The sequence below is a fragment of the Momordica charantia genome (genome assembly GCF_013281855.1).
Source record: "Momordica charantia cultivar OHB3-1 chromosome 2 unlocalized genomic scaffold, Mcharantia_2.0 BLBB01000002.1, whole genome shotgun sequence".
NCBI classification, from domain to species: domain Eukaryota; kingdom Viridiplantae; phylum Streptophyta; class Magnoliopsida; order Cucurbitales; family Cucurbitaceae; genus Momordica; species Momordica charantia.
Genome location: NW_028275160.1, coordinates 11673819 through 11697038, shown reverse-complemented (window position 1 = coordinate 11697038; position 23220 = coordinate 11673819). Strand labels below are relative to the sequence as shown.

The 23220-nt window shown below is 37.9% G+C and overlaps 1 protein-coding gene across 1 annotated transcript; it reads right to left on the bottom strand.

Moving 5' to 3' along the window:
- Positions 1-295: 295 nt before the first annotated feature.
- On the bottom strand, positions 296-11406 carry LOC111017442 (eukaryotic translation initiation factor 6-2). Its single transcript, XM_088120905.1, has 8 exons — positions 11254-11406; positions 11120-11183; positions 10925-11021; positions 10750-10835; positions 10582-10626; positions 1369-1499; positions 902-1012; positions 296-792 (listed from the first exon to the last, which is right to left on the bottom strand). Exons 2-8 carry the CDS (start codon positions 11127-11129, stop codon positions 535-537), a joined length of 738 nt encoding a protein of 245 aa, XP_087977031.1. The 5' UTR covers positions 11130-11183; positions 11254-11406; the 3' UTR covers positions 296-534.
- Between the last annotated feature and the right edge of the window lie 11814 nt (positions 11407-23220).

Sequence of the window (23220 nt, the reverse complement as noted above, 5' to 3'; positions counted from 1 at the left end):
TTTGAAATAACATTCTTCTATCTTCTATTTTTGAAAATATGACTTGTGTTCTAATATTGTTAGATGATATTTTGATAATTGAAAGTGACACCTTTTCATCAAGGAGTTTCATAACTCAATAAATCAAAATCCTTTACCTAAAGATGTAGGACAATTACACTATTTAACCTTCTCAAGCCAAGTAATGTGAAGGATCTACTAATAAAGTGACCAAGTAGACAGTCGGCCGTGGACATCCCTGAGTATGGGAGAGCAAAACTCAAACTTCCAATTACGGAAAAAAAAAAACAAAATCAAACGAAAGAGCAGTTTGATTACGAACCAGTGATAAGTCCAACTACTTTTAAGAGTGCTATAGAAACTTTGCAATACCTTATTTATACTTGACTTTACATTACACACCTTCAGCAAACTACTAGTTTTCTTTAGCAAAGTGTCAAAGGACTTTCCAGGGTGAATCTAATTGGCTTTACAGATAATTGATTGAGTTTTGCAATATTGAAGATGTCAGGTGTAATGGCAGATATAATAACTTCAAACGTAACTATCTATTAGTGACTTCCTCATCTCGTCAACAATGGAACTTGGTTGAGCCTCCCTCAATTTGAAAACGCTCTCGATCACTGACAACTCGGTTGCAGTGGTGTCCGAACCACAAAATGCAGTCCAGTCATTTGCTGTTAAGCCAGCAGCAATCACTTCACTGCCACGGTTCACAGTTCCAGCCACTAAAGGGACCTGAAGAAGGGTTGATAGTTCGTCCAAATCTTCAATAGACGTATGAGGATGAACCTGAAGAAAGATTGCACAAACCAGGTTTCAGAGAACTTATCATATGATGCTAAAAGAAGTTTATTATGGGGTTACACTTGGTTAAAAAAGAACAGAGGGTGAGAATTACCAAGCCACCCCTATTTGTGAAGCTACAGTAGCTTCCCACGAGAACATTACCGGCTACCGTCTGCCTAAAGACCTCTACTCCAAGAACATCAGCAATGAGCTCCTCAGTTTCCTGATCAACGGGAGACCATGTTTATTCTTAGTAGAAAAGGAAGAATGAAAGAGAACTAAAGCAGTCTAAAGTTCCATTGTATAATTTTCAAGAAGATTAATTAAAGAAAGACACTCCGCAGGATGTGTCCGTATTCCATAAGATATCTAATCCTTATATGATGTGTTCTGACACTGACACTCAATTCAGAAAAGGACACCCACATTGCTCAAAAGAAGAGAGCCACTGCTTCCTAGGTGGGTGTAAGTTCTTTAATTAAACACATAGATATGAAATGTCCAAAGTGGGAAGGTTTCATTTAAATTTCTACCAAGTCCGAGAAGCAGAATTTAAGTGGGGAAGATAAGTAAAAATACCCGGTCAAGATCGGTATGTGTAAGAGCAACATGATCATTACAAGCAATTGTATTCCCTAAAGCAGACAGTCTCTCTTGTATACGTTGAACAACAACTTGGTCGGGTAGACTGTTCCTCAAGTGTTGAAGTTCTTCAAAATGCAAAGAATAGGAACATAATCTCAATTAATTAATTTCGCAATACACATCATCACATGTTAAGAGAAATTAGAGAACATCTAGAAGAGTTTCGTAAAAGACAGAACAAACAAAATCACAAATTATATAATGATGCATATGTGAGGTATCCCCTCGTCCGACTTTGATTGAAAACAAAATAAGAGCCCTAAGGCGATACAGAGCAAGAACAAAATACCAAGGACACAAAGCACACAAACAACCCACCAATTCGAGAGGGTGGGTATTCTCTCCCTAGGCTACTCAGTAGCACCAAAATACCAAAATGTTCAGATGTCCCCTCACCAACATACTCCCCCCACTTAAAAGGACTACAGGTACGCGTCCTACACTACTCCTAGCCCCCCTTTCTCTCTTTTGGCCGTTATGGCCTACAACGGTTCAATATCTAATTACCTCCTTACCCTTATCCTTCCCCTTCCCCTTCCTATGCTACACCCCCCCCCCCCCCCCTCCTCAATATACACCTTGTCCTCAAGGTGGAAATTAGGAAATTGCCTACAAATTTCTCGAATGGATTCCCATGTTGCCTCTTCCTCTGAGAGCCCCTTCCAGCTGATCAAGGCCTCATGTTCCCCAGTAGTGGGATTGAGCTGATAGGCGACGATGGAATTGGGTTCCACGATCCACTCGAATGTCTCCGAAAGTTGGGGAGGTATCTGAGTCGAAGTAGACGCACTGCCAACAGCTTTCTTCAGTTGCGAGACAAGGAAAACAAGATGAATACTCGTGTCCTCTGGTAGGTTGAGTCTGTAAGCCACCTTTCCGATCCGTTGCATGATCGTGTACGGCCCAAAGTACTTCGGGCTCAGTTTCTAATTCCTCTTCTTAGCTAGAGTGCGTTGCCTATACGGCCGTAGTTTCAAGTAGACCATATCCCCTGCGGTGGTGATCTGCTTGTTTCTTCATACGGTCTTGGGCCTGCGTTAAATGAAGCTTGAGCTGTTCGAGGACCTCATCTCTTTCTGCCAGTTGCTGATCGAGCGTCGCGTTAGTAGTCCGCTGGTCTCCATAAAGGATCAAGGGTGGTGGTGGACGTCCGTACACCGCCTGGAATGGAGTGCGTCCCAAGGATCCGTGGTACGTCGTATTATACCAATATTCCGCCCATGTCAGCCATTGATTCCAACGCTTGGGGTGTTCACTGCTGAAGCACCGAAGGTAGGTTTCGAGACAACGGTTAACTATCTCTGTCCGTCCGTCCGTCTGAGGATGGTAGGCCGTGCTTCGCTAAAGCACTGTCCCCTGTAACCTGAACATCTCAGTCCAGAAGTGGCTGATGAAGACTTTGTCTCGGTCTGAGACAATGGATCTGGGAAAGCCATGTAGTCTAACAACCTCTCGAATGAACACAGCAGCTATCATTTTGGCAGTGAAAGGATGACTTGAAGGTATAAAGTGCGCATACTTACTCAGGCGATCAACCACCACCATGATTGTGTCCTCCCCCCTTTGCTTTAGGTAGTCCTTCGACAAAGTCCATCGTCACATCCTCCCATATTCTGTCGGGCACGGGTAGAGGTTGTAGCAATCCCGCGGGGGCCAAGGACTCCGTCTTGTTTCTCTGACTCCGCACTCCGCACTCCGCTACATGTTTCTTCACATCCTCTTTCATGCCCGGCCAGTAGAGTTCAGCCGTTAGTCGCTTGTATGTTCTCAGAAAACAGGAGTGCCCTCCTAACACGGAGTTGTGATACATCTGTAGGATCGCGGGAACTAACACCGAGGATTTTGATACTACCAACCTGTTCTTGTAGTACAAAGTCCCCTGTCGTAGCTGGAACTTCGACGGTTCCTCGGGTTCTTCAGTCAGTCGAGCCATTTCCTTAATAAACTGGGGGTCTGCATTGACTTCTTGTCGGATGGTGTTGATGTCGATTACTGACGTGGTTGACAACATGGCCAATTGGGGTGTCTCTGGCATTCGAGAGAGGGCGTCCGCTGCCTTATTCTCTAGCCCCGGCTTGTATTGAATCTCGAAATCATACCCCAGCAGTTTAGAGACCCACTTCTAGTATTCTGGTTGGACAATTCGTTGATCAAGTAGGTGTTTCAGTGCTTGTTGATCTGTGCGGACAATAAACTTGTGACCCAGAAGATATGGCCTCCATCGCTGAATGGCTAACACTACAGCCATCAATTCCCTTTCGGACTTTGCTTGGTTCTGCAGAGATAGAGTGTGGCAGTAGTAGGCTATGGGGCGGCCATTCTGAACTAACACTGCCCCCAACCCCGTTCCTGATGCATCCGTCTCAATCACAAATGGTATGCTGAAGTCCGGAAGAGCAAGAACAGGTATGGTTACCATGGCCCGTTTGAGACTCTCAAAGGCGATCGTTGCTTGTTCAGACTACTGAAACCCATCCTTCTTGAGCAACTGCGTGAGGGGGCTAGCGATTGTCCCATAATTGGCAACGAATTTCCGATAATACCCCGTCAATCCTAGGAACCCACGTAGTTCCTTGACATTAGTTGGCACTGGCCAACGCAGCATGGCTTCGACCTTCGTTGGGTCTGCCTCCACTCCCCACGCTGAGACCCAATAGCCTAAGTACTCAATCCGGTCCACCGCGAACTGACACATCTTGAGGTTTACAAATAGGGAGTTCTCCCTCAGTACATTGAGTACCATGGCTAGGTGTGTCAAGTGAGTTTGCAAATCAGTGCTATAAACAAGTATATCGTCAAAAAAAACCAATACGCACCTCCGGAGGAAGGGTCTGAAGACTGTTCATCAGAGATTGGAAGGTCGAAGGAGCGTTAGACAACCCGAACGGCATCACTAGGAATTCGTAATGGCCATTGTGCGTCCTGAATGCCGTTTTGTGAGTATCTTCTTCGGCCATTCGTATCTGATGGTACCCCGACCTCAGATCAATCTTCGAATATATCCTCGACCCGTGGAGTTCATCGAGCAACTCCTCTACCACTGGAATGGGAAACTTATCCGATATGGTGACATTGTTTAGGGCTCTGTAATCTACACAGAAACGCCAACTGCCGTCCTTTTTGACCAACAAAACCGGGCTCGAAAAGGGACTGACACTGGGTTTGATAATTCCGGCGTCCAACATTTCGCTAATCAAGCTCTCAATCTCCCCTTTCTGGGCATGAGCGTACCTATATGGGCGAACATTCACTGGGGGTTGTCCCTCCTGTATCGGTATTCGGTGATCGACTTCCCGATTTGGTGGCAGCCCTTCGGGTTTCTGGAAGATATCGAGGTATTCGTGGACCAATTCTTCCACTAGCGGAGATATATTCTCGAGTGTTTCCTCATCCTCGTTGGGGTGGGTTGTGAGAGCCCGCAGCTCCACTAAGTACCCCTTATCGTGCTCCTCCCAGTGCTTTTCTAATCGCTTCACGGAAACCTCCAGTCGTGCTAACGTTGGATCCCCTTTTATCACTATTTGTTTTCCTCCTCGATCGAATTTCAGGGTGAGTGTGGGCCAGTCGGCTTCCATTTTTCCCATGGTCTGCAACCACTGCATTCCCAGAACTACATCGAGTGACCCTAGTTCCAAAGGAAGGAAATCTTCCTTTACAGTCAATTCCGATAGGGAGAGCACCACTCCTCGGCAGATTCCATTCCCTTTCACCGTGGCCTCTAAACCCATAATCACTCCGTAGCTCACGGTATCTATCTTTGGTAGTTTTAGCTCGTCGGCGAGAGAAAGGGAAATGAAATTGTGGGTAGCTCCACAGTCTTTCAGCGCGATTACGTCTTTACCTTCCATTGTCCCTTTGATCTTGATCGTTCCCGGCGTCGAAATGCCTACTATAGTGTTCGACTGGCACTCTACCAACTTCCCGTCCGTTTTTGAGGTGAGTTCAGACATGGGTTCTTGCATGTCCTCCTCCATTGACTCAACCAGCTCGTCGTCGTGGACCACAAACACCCTAAGTTCTCGATTACGACACTTATGGCCAACGGTGTACTTTTCTTCACAACGGAAACACAACCCTCGTTCCTTTCGTTTCTGATATTCCGCTTCCGTCAATCATTTGTAGGGTGTATCCTTCTTTATCCCTTGAACGCTCCCCATCGTTTGATTAGGGTTGGGATTTCTGCCCGCTAGGGTCACTGTGCGCGTGGGTATCGTGTCCTGGGCCTTAGTGGACAACTTATTTGAGATTGGGCCCAGTTTTGTTTTAGCGTTCGGGTTTTGGTCTTCGGCCTCTCTAACTGACCGGTTTATATCTTCGATCAATTGGGCTTTACGAACGATCTGGTCCAACCCCTTAGGTTCCGTAGCCCTAACTTCAGCTTGGATGATTGGGTCAAGCCCATTGAGGAAGGCACTCTCAAGAACTTCATCGGAGAGTTGTAGGAGCGCCGCCGCTAGAGCTTCAAATTGTTGCCGAAACTCCGCGAACATACCTTCTTGTTTCCGCGACAAAAGTTTTGCGCATTGCCTCCCTTCTTTTGTCGGGTGAAACCTATCTCTCAAACGTCCCTTGAGGTCGTTCCAATCCCTGTACTTCTCACGGTTATCCGTGTACCGATACCAAGCTAAGGCGATGCCGTCGAAGCTGATAACGGCGACTATCATCTTCGTCAGTCAATTTCGGTATCTCAAAGTATCGCTCGACCCTAAAAATCCAAGCCTCAAGCTCTTCTCCCCCGAATATAGGTATTTCCACCTTCTTGAAATGGTTGCGTTCGTTCCCCTGATGTTCGTGGCCTGTCTCTGAGGTCTCCCAGGCTATGGCCTTCCCTTTCCGAACGGACTCTTCCCCCGTGATGGCCGTTGTTGGGGAAAATGATGATCCCCCGATGATCTGGTTCATGAACGTTTGCAACGTAACATGGATTTTCTCTGTTTCTTTACGATGCTCGTCGAGTTTCTTGTGTACCTCAGCGACCTCCTTCTTCACATCGAAAATCTCTTTCTCCACCGCCTCACAGTGCGTTTCCAGTTCCTTCACCGTTATCGTCGCTCGCAGTTCCCAGTCTCGTGCCGCTCTGATACCAAGTTGTGAGGTATCCCTCGTACGACTTTGATTGAAAACAAAATAAGAGCCCTAAGGCGATACAAAATACCAAGGACACAAAGCACACAAACAACCCACCAATTCGAGAGGGTGGGTATTCTCTCCCTAGGCTACTCAGTAGCACCAAAATACCAAAATGTTCAGATGTCCCCTCACCAACATACTCCTCCCACTTAAAAGGACTACAGGTATGCGTCCTACACTACTCCTAGCCCCCCTTTCTCTCTCTTGGCCGTTATGGCCTACAACAGTTCAGTATCTAATTACCTCCTTACCCTTATCCTTCCCCTTTCCCTTCCTATGGTAAGTATTGATAATTGGGGGTCTAACAGCATACTCACTAAAGGAACTTGTATGGACACATAAATTTAATAATGCCGATTCCTAAAATTGCACGCACTGTGCAAGACTCATTCATGGATGCATAGTGATGTAGTTGTTAAACTCGTAAACTTGAGGACAACAACCAAAGTGTTAGAAAATTGGAGTGCACATCAATTTGGTAGCAAGGGCTAAAATTATAAAAGACATGTTTAGGGTTCACCAACATCACAAAATAGAACCTCCAAACAGATCACAGATTTCTTTTTTTATTTTTTTATTATGAGTTTAATAATTTAAACTCAGGGTTATAGGCAGACTGCCCCTCCAAGAGTTATGTAATTTAGTTCTGTTCTTTGTTAATTGCTATTCTTAAGTATTTCTTCACTTCATCAATGAAAAATGTTGTTTCCTTTTCTTTCTTTTTTTCTCTTTTTTTTTTTGGAACAAAACAATTTCATTCATAGAATGAAATAAGAGAGAGAAGATTACAAAAAAAAGGGAGAGAACCTGATAAAGGGTTACAAACAGTGGGCCTCAAGGTGACAAGCCTCCTTATCGCCTTAAGGCGAGAGGCGACAAAAAGGCGTCGCTTGAGTGAAGTGAGGCGCACTTAATAAAATAATAAATAAATATTACATATAGCAAATTTTATGAATAAAAAATACTCTAGATGAAAATATTTGTAAAACTATTTAATGTAAAAATAAATTTTAACTTAAATAATTAAGAAAAATAAAAAATTTTAATTTAAAAAAGAAATTAATAAATAGAATACTAAAATAAATAAAAAATAATCATAAATTAACTTAAATAAAAAAATTTATTCCCATCTTGCCTTTTCCGCCAGATGGCAAGGTAATTGCATGCCATTAGTGCCTTGAAAACCTAAAAGGGAATAGGAAAAGACTCCACCAAACATCAAATACCCAAATCTTTTATTCTATTTTTCAATTCTTTTTTATTTTTTGATATCCATGAGTGTCCGGACCAGCTTACGCGCACCTCGACTAATCTCACGGGACAACCCCCTAACCCTACAACATTTTGTGCCGAAAAACACAGAGGAATTACTAATTCCTAAAGTAGGTGGCTATCATAGGATTTGAATTCATTCATTCTTAAGTCTTAATTAATCCTAGCCCCTACCAATGAGCCACCCATGACGGTTAATTCTACTTCTACTTCTTCTTTTCCGATTCTTCTTCTTCTTCATCCATTACTCTTCTTTTCCGAGCACAACCAGTTCATAGGTGAGTGAGACTAAATCTTTTGGCTGTCTACCAAGGAGAAGAAAAGTGAGATGGCTTCATAATCATGCAGTGACTGGGCAAAGGCAGCGACAAAAAGGAGGAAGGTTTTCGGGCGTGAATATTTCGATTTTTGGGTGTGGGATTTCATCTTTTTAGGGTTCATTTCTTGGGCTTTTAACATTATAACAAAAAAAAAGGTCACCTCGCTTCAAAGAGGCGGTCGCCTCACCTTATGGCGATGGCGCCAAGGTGCACAAATGCGAGCGCCCGATTGAAGGCGCTCGCCTCGGCACCGTTCAAGGCGCACCTAGGCCAAAACGCCTCGCCCCTCGCCTCAGGCAAGCGCCTGGGCGTGCCTTGAAAACATTGGTTACAAAAGAGCTCTCCAATTGAATAACAGTGAAGCAAAACTATAATGATAAAAGAGAGGAGAGCACTATACCAACAGATAACCAAAAAAAAAAAGAAAGAAAAACTATGGATTCAAAAGTAAGATGAAGAGAGCATTCCTTAGCTTGAAAAATCCTCTGGTCTCTTTCTATCCATAAATTACATAGTAAAGCCCTAATGAGATGTAACCAGATGCATCTTTTCTCATTCTTGAAAGGATGGCCAATTAGGGTAGATGCCAACAGAAGGGGCATATATGTAGGGAGAGCAACCGACCAGCCAAAGAGGGCAAGAATTTTGTTCCAGAGGCTTGTAGAGAACTTGCAAGAAACGAAAACGTGGCCAATAGATTCATTGTGTTTCTTGCAGAGAGTACACGAATGAGGAGATAAATTTATGTAAGGCATTCTCCTTTGAAGCTTATCATGAGTGTTTAATGCGTGAAGGCTGGTTTCCCAAAGAAATAATTTGATCTTCTTGTGAAAGGAATCTTTCCAAATGGCACAACAAGTGTTTTCAAGGCGCGCCCAGGCGCTCGCCTAAGGCGAGGGGCGAGGCGTTTTGGCCTGGGCGTGCCTTGAACGGCGCCGAGGCGAGCGCCTTCAATCGGGCGCTCGCCTTTGTGCGCCTTGTTGCGCCTTGGCGCCATTGTCATAGGGTGAGACGAGCACCTCTTAGAAGCAAGGCGACTCTTTTTTTTTTTGTTATAATGTTAAAAACTCATGAAAGAACCCCTAAAAAGATGAAAACCCACACTTAAAGATTCAAATACCCACACCCGAAAACCTTCCTCCTTCGCCACTACTGCTTCATCCTTCACTGCCACCACCGCCACTGCCTTTGCTTGGTCATTGCACGATTATGAAGTCATCTCCTTCTTTGTAGACAGCCAAAAGATCTAGTCTCACTCACTTATGAACGGGTTGTGCTCGGGAAAGAAGTAGAAGAAGAACTGAAGATGAAGAATCGGAAAAGAGGAAGAAGTAGAAGAAGAATAAAAAGTAGAATTAAAGAGATTTTGGTATTTGAGGTTTGGTGGAGTCTTTTCCTATTCCCTTTTAGGTTTTCAAGGCACTAATTGCATGCAATTACTTTGCCATCTTGCATTTACTTTGCCATCTGGCAGGCAAGAGTGAAATAAATTCTTTTATTTAAGTTAATTTATGATTTAAGTTTTATTTAATTTTAGTATTCTATTTAACCACTAATTTTATTAATATCTTATTAAATTAAAATTTTTTATTTTACTTAATTATTTAAGTTAAAATTTATTTGTACATTAAATAGATTTATAAATATTTTTATTTTTAATACATAAAATTGCTATATATAATATTTATTTATTATTTTATTAAGTGCGCCTCACTTCACTCAGGCGACGCCTTTTTGTCGCCTCTCGCCTTAAGGCGATAACAAGGCTCGTCGCCTTGAGGTGCGCCTTGCGCCTTGAAAACACTAGGCACAATACAAAATCGCAGCTAGGGTGCTTTCCAAATCTTTTAGGAGAGAACTTTTGGTAAAGGTACCATGAGCTTCCCCAAATGCCGAACAATGAAATCTCTGTTTGTTGATAGTTTAGTGGAGGATCATTTGTGAAGAAGGGGTTGTTTCCTTTTCTTATAACACAATGTATTTATAATAAAAAATCTTGTTGACAAGTACTATTTACGATCATATAATGTTAAAGGCAAGACTCAGACATTTGATAGGCAGTAGGCCCCCAATCATTAACGTGTGTAAGAGGAAACATGTGAACTACATATATATATAGTTCATTGAGGGAAGGGGATTCATGCTTTTGCTTAGAATATAGTAATTGGGTAGGAGGAATCTCCCTATGAGTATCTCGATTTCCCTCTGATATAGTGATCAACATCAATGGTACAAAAAATAAAATGATAGACAGTTTCAACGGGGGGAGGGAAAATTAACTTTAATTCCATTAACCATCCATTCGAAACTCTCACACATGATAAAAGAGAGATACTAAGATACTCAAAGAGATGTGAAACTGCAGATGTACCCCAACTACTAAGTTAAAAGTGGAATATGACAAGAAAGTAGAAAAGAGACTTGCCTTGATCAGTAGTGGTGTGGGGTACAAGAAGCCCATTTTTGTTTCCTGCAGTAAGGAATATAAGAAAATGAATTAACTGACATATTAGATCAACCCTGCAAATAAGTATTTTGGGCCTCACATCATGAATGCGTGCCTTCTACAAGATGCGGAAAACAGTAGACAAACCAGCACAGAGGCGGCCAATAATGCGAGTGCCATCAATGGATACTTTAACAACTGGAATGAGACCACCCAATTCAGCCTCAAAGGCACTATACAATGCACACAATTAGTGAGAAATTGCTTCCAGTTCCATTTTATAAAATTAAAAATAAAATATGGAAACATGGGAAACAAAAACCTGTAGAAGTTCTCAGAGCCACCAATTGCAACCAAACAGTAAGCATTAGTGAGTTTGGAGAAAACCCCAACTTCACATGAGTTCTCAAACATCAGCCCTAAAGGAAAAAAGCATGTGAGAAATGATGGTAGTTCGCACAATCCAGAAGAAAATTCTAAAAAAAAAAGGTATAATGAAAGACTTGGTGAGACTTACTCGTTGCCATGAGTTGAAGGTAACTTTGATCAATGATCAATGATCAATCAACAACTTCCTTGCCCTGCATAGTAAAAGGAAGTTAGACAGGCCCCTCGCTGAAATTTTTTTTGTAAGAAAAAGAAAAACAAAACCTCAGATCACTGTATGGAAATGGCTTGCCACGAAGGCGACGGCGGCAGCGGCGGCAGAGAAAATCAGAGGGAGGGAGGGAGAAGAAGGGGGGCGGGGGCTGGCTGAAACAACAAAGGCTAAAATTATATATAACTTCAATGAATAAAGGGGAAAATAGGGTTCTTTGGGGGGTTTATTATTATTATTATTATTATTATTATTAATAGGGCAAAATATATATTTACCTTGAGATTTGAGTTAGGTGTCTACTTGCCCCGTTAATTAACTAATATTATAACGACGTGGCAAATTGCAATCAAATTATTTATTGTAGTTGCTGATGTGACAAACTATATTAATCAAATCATATATGTTCGATATGAATGGCGTACGGCGACAACAAATACGCGATGGTCGTCGGAAAAAGGGTAAGAGAAAGAGAAAGGAAAAGATGAGAAGAGGAGAGAGAAAGCAACTCGCTACACATATATTATTTAATTAATATAATTTATGACATCAGCAATTGCAATAAACAATTTAATTGCAATTTGTCACGTCATTTTAATATTAGTTAATTAACAGTAAAAAAAAAAGACCACGAGGGACCAATTAGACACCTACCTCAAACAAGCAAAAATGTTCATTTTGAAAGAGCCAAAAATGTATTTATTATCATGTTTGGTAATTCACTTTAAAAACCCTAACATCCTTTCATGTTTTGGAGAAAAAAAAGTAAAATGTTAGGTGGAAAAAAATGGATCACCCACCAACATCTAGGCACAAAAAGAACATAGAGACCAGAAAAAAAAATGGTGCACTAACATGAATAAAAAGCCAAAACTAAATTAGAAAAATAACATAAGAAACAGCGGATGTGAGAACCAAAACAACATCTCAACTAAATCACGAGTGACCATTTTTTTTTTCATTTTACAAAATTACCCTAATTTTAAAAGCTTTAGTAAAATATTTATATTCTATCAAGAGAAATAAAGAGACGAGTTGGTAAGAACGTCAAGGGGTGGACTAAAAGATTTCAAATGAAGTATAGAGAAAACTACTAGTGAAGAAGATTAAGAGTATGTAGAGTCAATAGTGCCTACTAAAATAAAGGGAAAATAGAAGACCTCGTACTCGTGGAAGGTAACATATCGGCCAACGAGAAGCAACGATAACCGGTGAGAATAATGTATCACACCCCTACTAGAATCTAAAAAACAAGCATGAATCACATATCATACGGCTTGCAAGCAAAATCCCCAACACTATCATTGGTCTCCACCAATGCTTACCGTCCACGTCACCAACAGATATGCTGACGTGATTGCTGGAAAAATGAAATACAACGTCATAACAAATGCAATGAGTTGGAGTTCAATTATGCTTACAGATTTCATTACTCTTATAATCATGGCTATAATGTTTTATTTCTTTATGTTGGTCGCAGAGCCACTCTTTTACCATTGAGATTCGATTTTGACACTTGTTTTAGCCTTTTTCTTTTGACGATTCGCTATATTAGTTTATAGAGATAAACAAGCCAAAGCAACATGCATCGATAGTGCCTATTTCGTTCCATTTTAACATAAACAAAAGAAATGCAGCCTTCACATTTGCACCTCTTTTCAAGTCTTTTGATCTTTTTAACTTTTAGTTTTGGAGTTTATGATTTCAATTGACGAAATTATTAGCTTACGATTTTATCTAACTCAACTTACAAAGTTTAAGGTTTAGGCTTTTTTCGATTCAACAATATCTTTTGGTCGAAAATATATATCTTAATCAGTTGATCTATGATCAGATTGACATTAGTTTAGGCTTGCAAAGTTCAAAGGTATAAATGGACTTTCTCCCAAAATATTAAATACATATTACTCACTCAATACCTCTACAAATTTATATGTTTCCAATACATGCCCACTTATTTTTAACATACTCAAAATTATGTGATCAATTTATTAAAAATAAAATAAAGAAAAGGACAAAATAATTATCATTTTTAAGTTTGGGAATTAAATTAGATATTTTGAAAGTTTAGAGATCTAAATTTAAAAATTTTAAAAACCAAAATTAATCAAAATAAAAAAATCTTGAAAAATTAGGAACCAATATAAAGTACATTTTCACAATTTATGGGAATAACAAGTTAGTTAATAGTTTTAGAAATTATCATATTAGTGGAATAAAGCTTAAGTATTTTAATTAATAATACATGTCAAATCAGTAGCGAACAATTTGAGAGCTGGTTGCAAAATTATCCAAAAAAATGGTTCTCGTTTAATTCTTTTAATTCTCGTTTCTAGTTTTTATTTGTTTTGTTTCGTTAAAAAAATGCAACTACTCTTGTCCGTCCAACTTGTAAAGGCGTATTTGGTTGGTGATATGAAAACATAGAAGGATATGTTGGGAATTAGTATGGAGCCAAATTTTAATAGAAGTAATGAAGGAGCTTAATGGCCTAAGTACAAAAAGCCCAAGTGCCCAACACTTTCCCATTGTTATTAATTTGTGTGCCACCTCTTCACTTTTGCGTGCCTTCCTTTTTATCGAGAGAGTGAGAATTTTTTTACAGAGCAGGAGGCCATTTTCGAGGGAGCCATTCTCTAAGCTTTACAGAGAGCTCATTGAGAAATTTTTGTCCAATCACCATTGAAGAGTTTTAGAAGCTTGTAAGAGTGATTCGTGAGCATTTTTCTTTGAGAGAAAAGTGAGAGAAATCATTGTGGAGCGTTTGTAAACTCTTGAAAATTCTTCTAACATTTAGTGGAACCTGCAACGGTAGCAGAGAACTGGACGTAGCCCACATTGGTGAACCAGTATAAATCCAGTGTCGATTTCTCTTCCCTATATTTTATTGTTCTTGTTGCATGAGGTTTAGGTTGATTTATCTACTCTTTGAGCATACTTCCGATTTGATTTATTTATGTTATAATTGGAACCAGACCCTGATCTGGGATTAGTTAGCATATATTGTCTGGAATTGTGATTGAGATAATATTTGTTAGCTTGTTTTATCCCTAACAAGTGGTATCAGAGCGATGTTGAAGAACAATGGCAGGGGGCGACAAATTGGTCACTTTTAATGGCTCGGATTTTTCGTTTTGGAAAAATCAGGTATTAGATTATTTGCACGAAAATCGGATGATATGGGAGAAAAAGAATGGAAGAATTTGGACAGGAAAGTGTTGGGTACGATTCGCCTGACATTAACTAAAAATGTTCAGAGCAGCGTGGCGAAGGAGACGACCATAATGGGGTTGATGAATGCCCTGGCTAACATGTATGAAAAACCTTCGGTAAATAATAAGGTGTATCTTGCAACTAAATTTTTTAATTTGAAAATGGCTGAAGGTACACCTATTACTACCCATTTAAATGAGTTTGACGCGTTGATTAATAAACTGGTAGCTGTTGATTTAGAATTCAGTGATGAATTTTATGCTATTTTGTTATTAAGATCTTTGCCTGATAGTTGGGAACCCATGCGAGCTGCTATTTCAAATTCTTGTGGGAAAGAGAAAATGAAATTTGAAGATGTTAGAGATGCAGCTCTTGCAGAAGAAATTCGCAGGAAGGATTCTGGTATCGCTCCTACTTCTAGTTCAGTATTGAATGTGGCTAGAGGAAGAAATAATAACAGAGGTTATGGGAATCGAGGCAAGTTGAAAAACAACAGAAGCAAGTCGAGAAACAACAGGTTTGAGTGTTGAAATTGTGGTAAGACTGGACACTTGAAGAGGAATTGCAAGGTCCCGAAGAAAAATGATGGGAACGAAGCCGGTGCTAATGTTGCTGAGCAGATACATGGTGCTCTGGTTCTTGCAGTTAAGAGCGCTTATGACACATGAGTGATGGATTCAGGTGTGTCTTTTCATACTACAGGACAACGTGACATTCTTGAAAATTATATTGCAGGAAATCATGGAAAAGTCTATCTTGCCGATGGAGAGCTTTAGGATATCATTGGTATCGGTGACGTGAATTTAAAAATGGCGAATGGTTGAGTTTGGAAAATTCGCAAGGTACGTCATGTTCAGAATATGATGAAAAACTTGATTTCTGTGGGGCAGTTGGATAATGAAGGATGTGAAATATCCTTTGGTCAAGGAAACTGGAAAGTTACAAAGGGTGTCATGGTGATTGCTCGAGGAAGCAAGTCAGTAACTTTGTATGTCAACAGCAATGATAAAGACATAGTGGCTGTTGTAGATCATTCAAGATATACTCAATTATGGCATAACAGACTGAGACATATGAGTGAAAAAGGTATGAAAATTTTTCACTCTGCAAGGAAGTTACAGGGACTTAAGGCAGTTGACCACAAACTGTGTGAAGGTTGTGTATTTGGGAAGCAGAAGCGTGTCAGTTTCTCAAAAACAGGTGCAGCACCAACGTCTACGAAATTTGAGCTAGTTCACACTGATGTGTGGGGCCATCTGAAGTTTTTTTCTGTTGGAGGTTCCAGATACTATGTGACCTTTATAGATGACTAAAGCAGGAAGGTATGGACTTATTTTCTCAAACATAAGTATGATGTATTTTTTGTTTTCAAAACTTGGAAAGCTATGGTTGAGAATGAGACAGGTCTGAAAATTAAAAACTTGAGGTCAAATAATGGTGGTGAATATATTGATGGGGAATTTAAAAAGTATTGTGCAGACAGTAGAATTGTGATGGTAAAGACTAGTCCAGGGACACCACAGCAGAACGGTGTGGCAGAGAGAATAAACAGGACGCTGAATGAGCGTGCCAGGAGCATGAGATTACATGCGGGATTGCCTAAGATGTTCTGGGCAGAGGCAATCAACACTGCAACCTATCTGATCAATAGGATTCCGACCACATCACTAGACTTCAAATTTCCTGAAGAAGTCTAGAGCGATAAACAGGTAAACCTTTCTCATTTAAAGGTTTTTGGCTGTGTATCTTACCTTCACATTGATGCTGCAGATAGGAGTAAACTGGATGCTAAATCCAAGAAGTGTTATTTTCTTGGTTATGGCGGAACTGAGATGGGCTATAGGTTTTGGGATGACCAAGACAAGAAAATTATTAGAAGCAAGAACGTGATCTTCAATGAGGATGTTTTGTATAAGGACAGAGCAAATGATAAGTCTGAAAAGTCAGAGTCAGATGAAAGTCATAAGTCTTCCCAGAGTTGAGACGAAGACAACAAGAATTGAAGATCATAGTACAATTTTTCCTGAGGAACCAGTTGTGGAATCTGAGGAACAGGTTATTGCACCTGATGGACCAGTTGTTGAAACTGAAGAAATTCAGAGAACACCACCTACAGCAGTTAAGAGATCTAGCAGAACTATCAAACCACCACAAAGGTATTCCCCTACTTTGAATTATATATTAGTGACTGACAAAGGTGAATCTGAATGTTATGAAGAAGCAGTTCAATTAGAAGATTCTGTCAAGTGAGAGTTAACCATGAAGGATGAAATGAATTCTCTTATGACAAACCAGACATTGCAACTTACTGAGTTACCAAGAGGTAAGAAAGCTTTGCAGAACAAATGGGTGTTTAGAATCAAACAGGAGCCCGATGGCAGCAAAAGATATAAAGCAAGGTTTGTAGTCAAAGGCTTTCAACAAAAGGAAGGTATTGACTTTAATGAAATTTTTTCTCCAGTAGTTAAACTAACTACTATTAGAACTGTATTATCAATAGTGACAGAAGAAGATTTGTTTCTAGAAAAAATGGATGTAAAAACAGTTTTTCTTCACGGTGATTTGGAGGAAGAATTTCACATGAAGTAGCCACAGAGATTTACAGTACAGTGACATGAGAAAATGATTTGTAAACTCCAGAGAAGCCTGTATGGTCTCAAACAGGCTCCCAGACAATGGTACAAAAAGTTTGACAGTTTTATGTGCAATAATGGATTTCAGAGGTGTCAGGTAGATCATTGTTGCTACATAAGAACTCAGGGTAACTCTTTTATTATTTTATTGCTATATGTTGATGATGTGTTAATAGTAGGACCAAACAAACGAGAAATTCTAAAGATAAAGATTGAATTATCTGGAGAATTTGATATGAAAGATTTAGGAGCTGCCAAACAAATCCTAGGGATGAGGATCGAGAGAAAAGATGGTACGTTAACATTGTCACAGGAAAAATATGTAAAAAAGGTGCTAAACAGATTTTACATGGGAGATGCAAAACCTGTGAGTACTCCTTTAGCTTGTCATTTTAAATTATCTAAAGAGCACTCACCCACTACTGAGCAAGAAAGAGATTATATGGCTAGAATTTCATAGACTTCAGCTATAGGTAGCCTGATGTATGCCATGGTTTGCACAAGACCAGATATTACACATGCAGTGGGAGTTGTTAGCAGGTATATGAATAATCTAGGGAAGCAGCACTGGGAGGCTGTGAAGTGGATCTTCAGATACTTGGGAGGAACGACTGATTATGCTTTACATTTTAAACTGTCAGATTTTAAGTTGCAGGGCTATGTTGATGCAGATATGGCAGGTGATACAGATGGCAGAAAAAGTGGGTATGTATTTACTTTGGGTAATACTGCTATTAGTTGGGTCTCTAGATTGCAAAAGATAGTAGCACTTTTTACTACAGAAGCTGAGTATGTTGCAGTTACTGAGGCAAGTAAAGAGATGATATGGCTTCGGTCCTTTTTAGAATAACTTGGCTTGAAATTGGGAAAAGGGACTTTGTATTGTGACAGTCAGAGCGCTATTCATTTAGCAAAGAATCCTGTATTTCATTCGAGAACGAAACATATACAGATAAGGTACCATTTTATCAGATCAGCTTTGGAAGATGAGGTACTGGTGCTTGAAAAGATTCCAGGAAGTGAAAATCCAGCTGATATGTTTACCAAGGCCGTCCCTGTTGATAAACTGAAGTTGTGCGCAACTTCATTTGGACTTCTCCATGAGTAGAGAGGAGCCACTACCGTTACAGAAGAGACGTGATGCTTGTTTTGTCTCCAAGTGGGAGATTGTTGGGAATTAATATGGAGCTAAATTTTAAAAGAAGTAATGAAGGAGCTTAACGGGCACGTACAAAAAGCCCAAGTGCCCAACACATTCCCATTGTTATTAATTTGTGTGCCACCCCTTCACTTTTGCGTGCCTTCCTTTTTATCGAGAGAGTGAGAATTTTTTTTAAAGAGCAGGAGGCAATTTTCGAGGGAGCCATTCTCTGAGCTTTACAGAGAACTCTATGAGAAATTTTTGTCCAATCACCATTGAAGAGTTTTAGAAGCTTGTAAGAGTGATTCGTGAGCATTTTTCTTTTATAGAAAAGTGAGAGAAATCATTGTGGAGCGTTTGTAAACTCTTGAAAATTCTTCTGGCATTTAGTGGAACCTGCAACGGTAGTAGAGAATTGGACGTAGCCCACATTGGGTGAACGAGTATAAATCCGATGTCGATTTCTCTTCCCTATATTTTATTGTTCTTGTTGCATGAGGTTTAGGTTGGTTTATCTATTGTTTGAGCATACTTCCGATTTGATTTATTTACGTTATAATTGGAACCAGAACCTGATCTGGGATTAGTTAGCATATATTGTCTGGAATTGTGATTGATATAATATTTGTTAGCTTGTTTTATCCCTAACAGGATATTCAATGAGAAATATAGTTATATTTTTTGTTTTTGCAATATGTTTGGAAGCATATTTGAAAATTGAATATCAATTTTAAAAATAGTTGAATGTGTGTTTAGTAATATATTTGTAACTAGTGGTAGTTAACGACTAAATATTTAGTTCAATATAAAATAGTATTAGTAAATTTATTAACATTTTTGTTGTAAATTTTGTATAATTACTATTTTACAGTATTATATAATTATAATATATTATATTTTACATATTTTAGTTTTAACTAGAATAAATGAGTTTATAACATAATTTTTTTTGTAACTTTTTAATGTAATTCTGCATTTTAAAGTTTCAAAATTCAAAATCTGGAAACACTAAAAAATTTAAGGTGCGTTTCGTTGGTAATCGGAAAACATAAATCTGAAAACAAGAGATGCAATCAATAATAAAGTTTTATTCTTGGTGTTTCGAAGCAAATTTGAAAATTGAATCTCAATTTTAAAAATTGTACAACATATGTTTAACAATATATTTGTAAACTAGTAGTAGTTACCAACTAGATATTTAATTTAATATAAAATAATATTAATTAATTTATTAACATTTTTATTATAAATTTTGTATAATTATTATTTTACAATGTTGTATAATTTATAATATATTTTATTTTACATGTTTTAATTTTAACAAAAATGAAATTGGTTTATAACATGAAATAATATATTTATCAAAGTTTTTTTTTAAAAAAAATGTAATTCTACATTTTAAAGTTTCAAGAATCCAAAAATAATTGTTAAAAACAAATATGTGAAACCTCAAGTTCGAACCTTCTAGTGAGATTAATACCAAAAACCCTTGATGTCTCCCGGGTTCGGGCCTTGGTACGGATGCAGATACCCTTGGGTAGAGGGGAGCAAAGCTTCGACCCCAGTTAAAAAAAAAAAAAAGAAACTTGAAAAATGAGGCATATTCACTGATTCAACGAATCTAAAATAAAAAACAGAATTCAGATTACCAACCAAACATGCCCTAAATTCCCCACCTCTTTGAACTTCGAAGTTTAAAGAAAATCTTATGCTTGAATTTAAAACGGATTTTCATTTTCATTTTAACAAGTTGGCTTTCCAAATTCTATGAAGCTAATTGAGTTTTATAATTTTTAAATTTTTGTTTCTAATATTGTTGAATATTATCTTTGGGAAAAACAACAGTTTGAACTCCCATTTTTCCTTTTCCAAGTAGAGCATGCATATATCTCTATTACTCTCTTATTGTAATTTTCATAATTCAAGATGTGATCTAATTAAAATGCATATGAAAATTTCTTCCCTTAATTTGTCTTATTTATTTATTTTATTATTGTTATTAATGCTGTAATGGAAAGAAAAAAACTCAAATCACCATCTTGGAGTTCCCCTAACATGCAATCTGATACTCAAAACTAATAAATTGTCAAAATTAAAATGCAATTACGTGATTTCACAAGTCATTTCCATACATTACGGGTGTACAAATATACTCGAAAAACTTAACCGACCGAACTTAAAGCAATCGGTCGGTTTTGAGTGCACATTGGTCGGTTATGAAAAATTGATCGATCGATCTGCCGTAAAAGATCATAAGAAACCAACCGATCGACCGATCCATATATATTAAAAAAAAAACTAAATGTTCAAAATTAAATACACGCTCCTAGGAAATCGAACGGCAAACGCATGCAGTGGAATGCGAGCGCTTGGGGAACCAACGCTTAGGAAACCATATAGTTGGTTGGTTTTTTTTTTTTTTTTATTTCTTATATATGCCAATTACCATGGACCTATGCTTGCTTTGGTTGGTGGCTTGTTTATACAGAGAGGAAAAGAGAAAAAAAAATGCACTAATTGACCAAAAAGCATGTTGGTTTTGGGATTTTTTTTTAATAATGCTATTTACTAAACATATTTCAAAAATATATCAGTAACCAAATTATTTCCAAGAATAATACTTACAAAATAGATAGTCTCTTGGCAACTATGAAGTGACACTTTTTTGAAAAATTTACTAAAAGTATGGCAGAAGAAGAATAAGCTAGAGACGAGTCGGGATCAAGCTGGGACGCGTTGGGGTAGGGCAGGGATGAAAACAGGTGAAGTGGGATGCTGCAAACCAGGAGGGCCGAGGAAGCGGCGCTGGGGGACAGCATCGTGGTGCTGTCCTGTTGTGCGCGCGCGGACGATTCTCCATTTGTAGCACCATGGCACTGTACCATGATTTTATAAAAGTAGCGACTTCGGTTTTAAGTTTTTTCAACCGTCAAAATATAGCAGTTCAAGTATTTTTTTCAGCAGCCAACTTTAGGATGTTTTGGCAGCTGATTAGTAGTGGTGGCTCGGGCATTGGCAGATTAAGGAGATCAAGATCATCGTTATTGGGGCATTGTATCTTGATTATTCTGTGAGTGTTTTCATTCCCATGCCTAAGTATAGTGTTTATAATACTTAGAAGCTAGGGGCTTTTGTCGGGACCTCTAGAGGACAAATATCGGGCGAGATATTTGAGTGTTTTCTATCAAATCTCTACGAATTGCATCTGAGTGGAGGATTGGACGTAGCCCATATAAACTGTTAGGTGAACCAGTATAAATCTTGTGTCGTTTATTGCTTTCCCTATTTTTCTCTTGTGTTGTGTGATTGATGAAGTAACTAGATATAACTATGAAAGGGAAAATTATACAAGGATCGATAATTTCCCAACAGTCTCCTCCAAACATTATTCTTAAAAAAAGTTTGGTTACCGGTATATTTTTAAATAGGTTTAATAAATAGCATTATTAAGAAAAAAAAAAACCCGTCGGTTTTGCCGATTGACATACACCCCTACATTACAGCCTCATTTGCGAATAATCAAATTTGAAGTTATAATTTAAAAGTGATTAAAAATAGTTTGCCGCCACCAAACAAGGCCACAATTCTTTCCAGTACAATAATAATAATAATAATAATTATTAATTATTATTATTATTATTATTGGGGAATGCCAATACAATTCATTGAGATTAAAGAATTAATTACATTTTTTCCGTTGCTTATTTTATTTTATTTATCTTTGGTTCAATAAACATCGGAGAGAAGATCCAACTTTCAATTTTTCAGTACATAATTATTTATCAATTAACATATTTAAAAAGTTTTAAACAGCTAACTACTGCCCATCAAAATTTATACTTTTAATATTTAAACGTATTTACTCGTAATTTCTTTCATCTGTAATCCACTTTGTTATGAAAATATTTTTGTAATCCTATGACAAGATTTATAAAACCAAAAAGAAATTTCCAAACTTTTGTTTTTTATTTTTGAACCTCCGCAAGTCTTTTTTTTAATAAACAAATTCGATTTAGGAAAAAAAATATCAAATTGAAATTAATTAAAATGAGATCAACAATTTTCTAGGTTGCTAGTTTTTCCTTTTGTTTTCTTACAATATATATAGCAAACTAGAGTAACTTGTTTCTCAAATTCACTTTTTGAGAAACACATGCCTTTAGTTACTGTTGTCTCTGAAGAAATATTTCTAAAATTGTGTAGAAATTTTAAAAACAAAATCAAGTTTAACGTTGCAAGTTTTTATTTTCATTTTTTTCCAAAAGATAAAAATACTATCTTATAATTTTTTATTCTAAAATGCATAATAAAATTTTTTGAATATTTTATTTAGAAAAGTAAATTTCATATGAAACGTTTACTTGTAAACCTAAAACTTTAGAGATTAAAAAACAAAAAACTGTTCTCAATTAAAAAAAAAAAAGAGAACAAAAAAAACCAGTGACCAAATGTAACTGTCTCTTATTTGTTGAAAAAGAGGAATCGAGTAACCAGAAACAAAAAATGAGAGACAATAAATAATGAACATTACCAAATAGGTCCTGAGACGCTCGTTTTTTTTCCTCTCAAGTATATAATATTACAACCATGGTTTTCAATATCCGTCAACACATTAATATTTCCATCGACATATCCATGTTTCCATAGATTCGACATCGACATGAAGGGTAAATCGACATTTCCGTCATAATACAAGCAAATCGACAAAATATGATAAATATCAACAAAATATCACTAACATATACATAATATTAGTATTAATTATTTTTAACAAATTTAGAAATAGAAAAATGTTTATTTGTTAATTTAAATATTTTTTACGATTTTTTAATTTTTCTAACTTTTACACAAATATCCATCGACATCAAAATTTTATTGATATTTTCATGAAATTGAGACCTCGACATTTTCATCAACATCGACATTTAAAACCTTAATCACAACCATGAAGTAGATATTTGAACTGTCCGACTTACAAAGAAGATAAATATCTCAACTATTAAACTATGCTCGAGTTTAGAAAGATGCTGCTA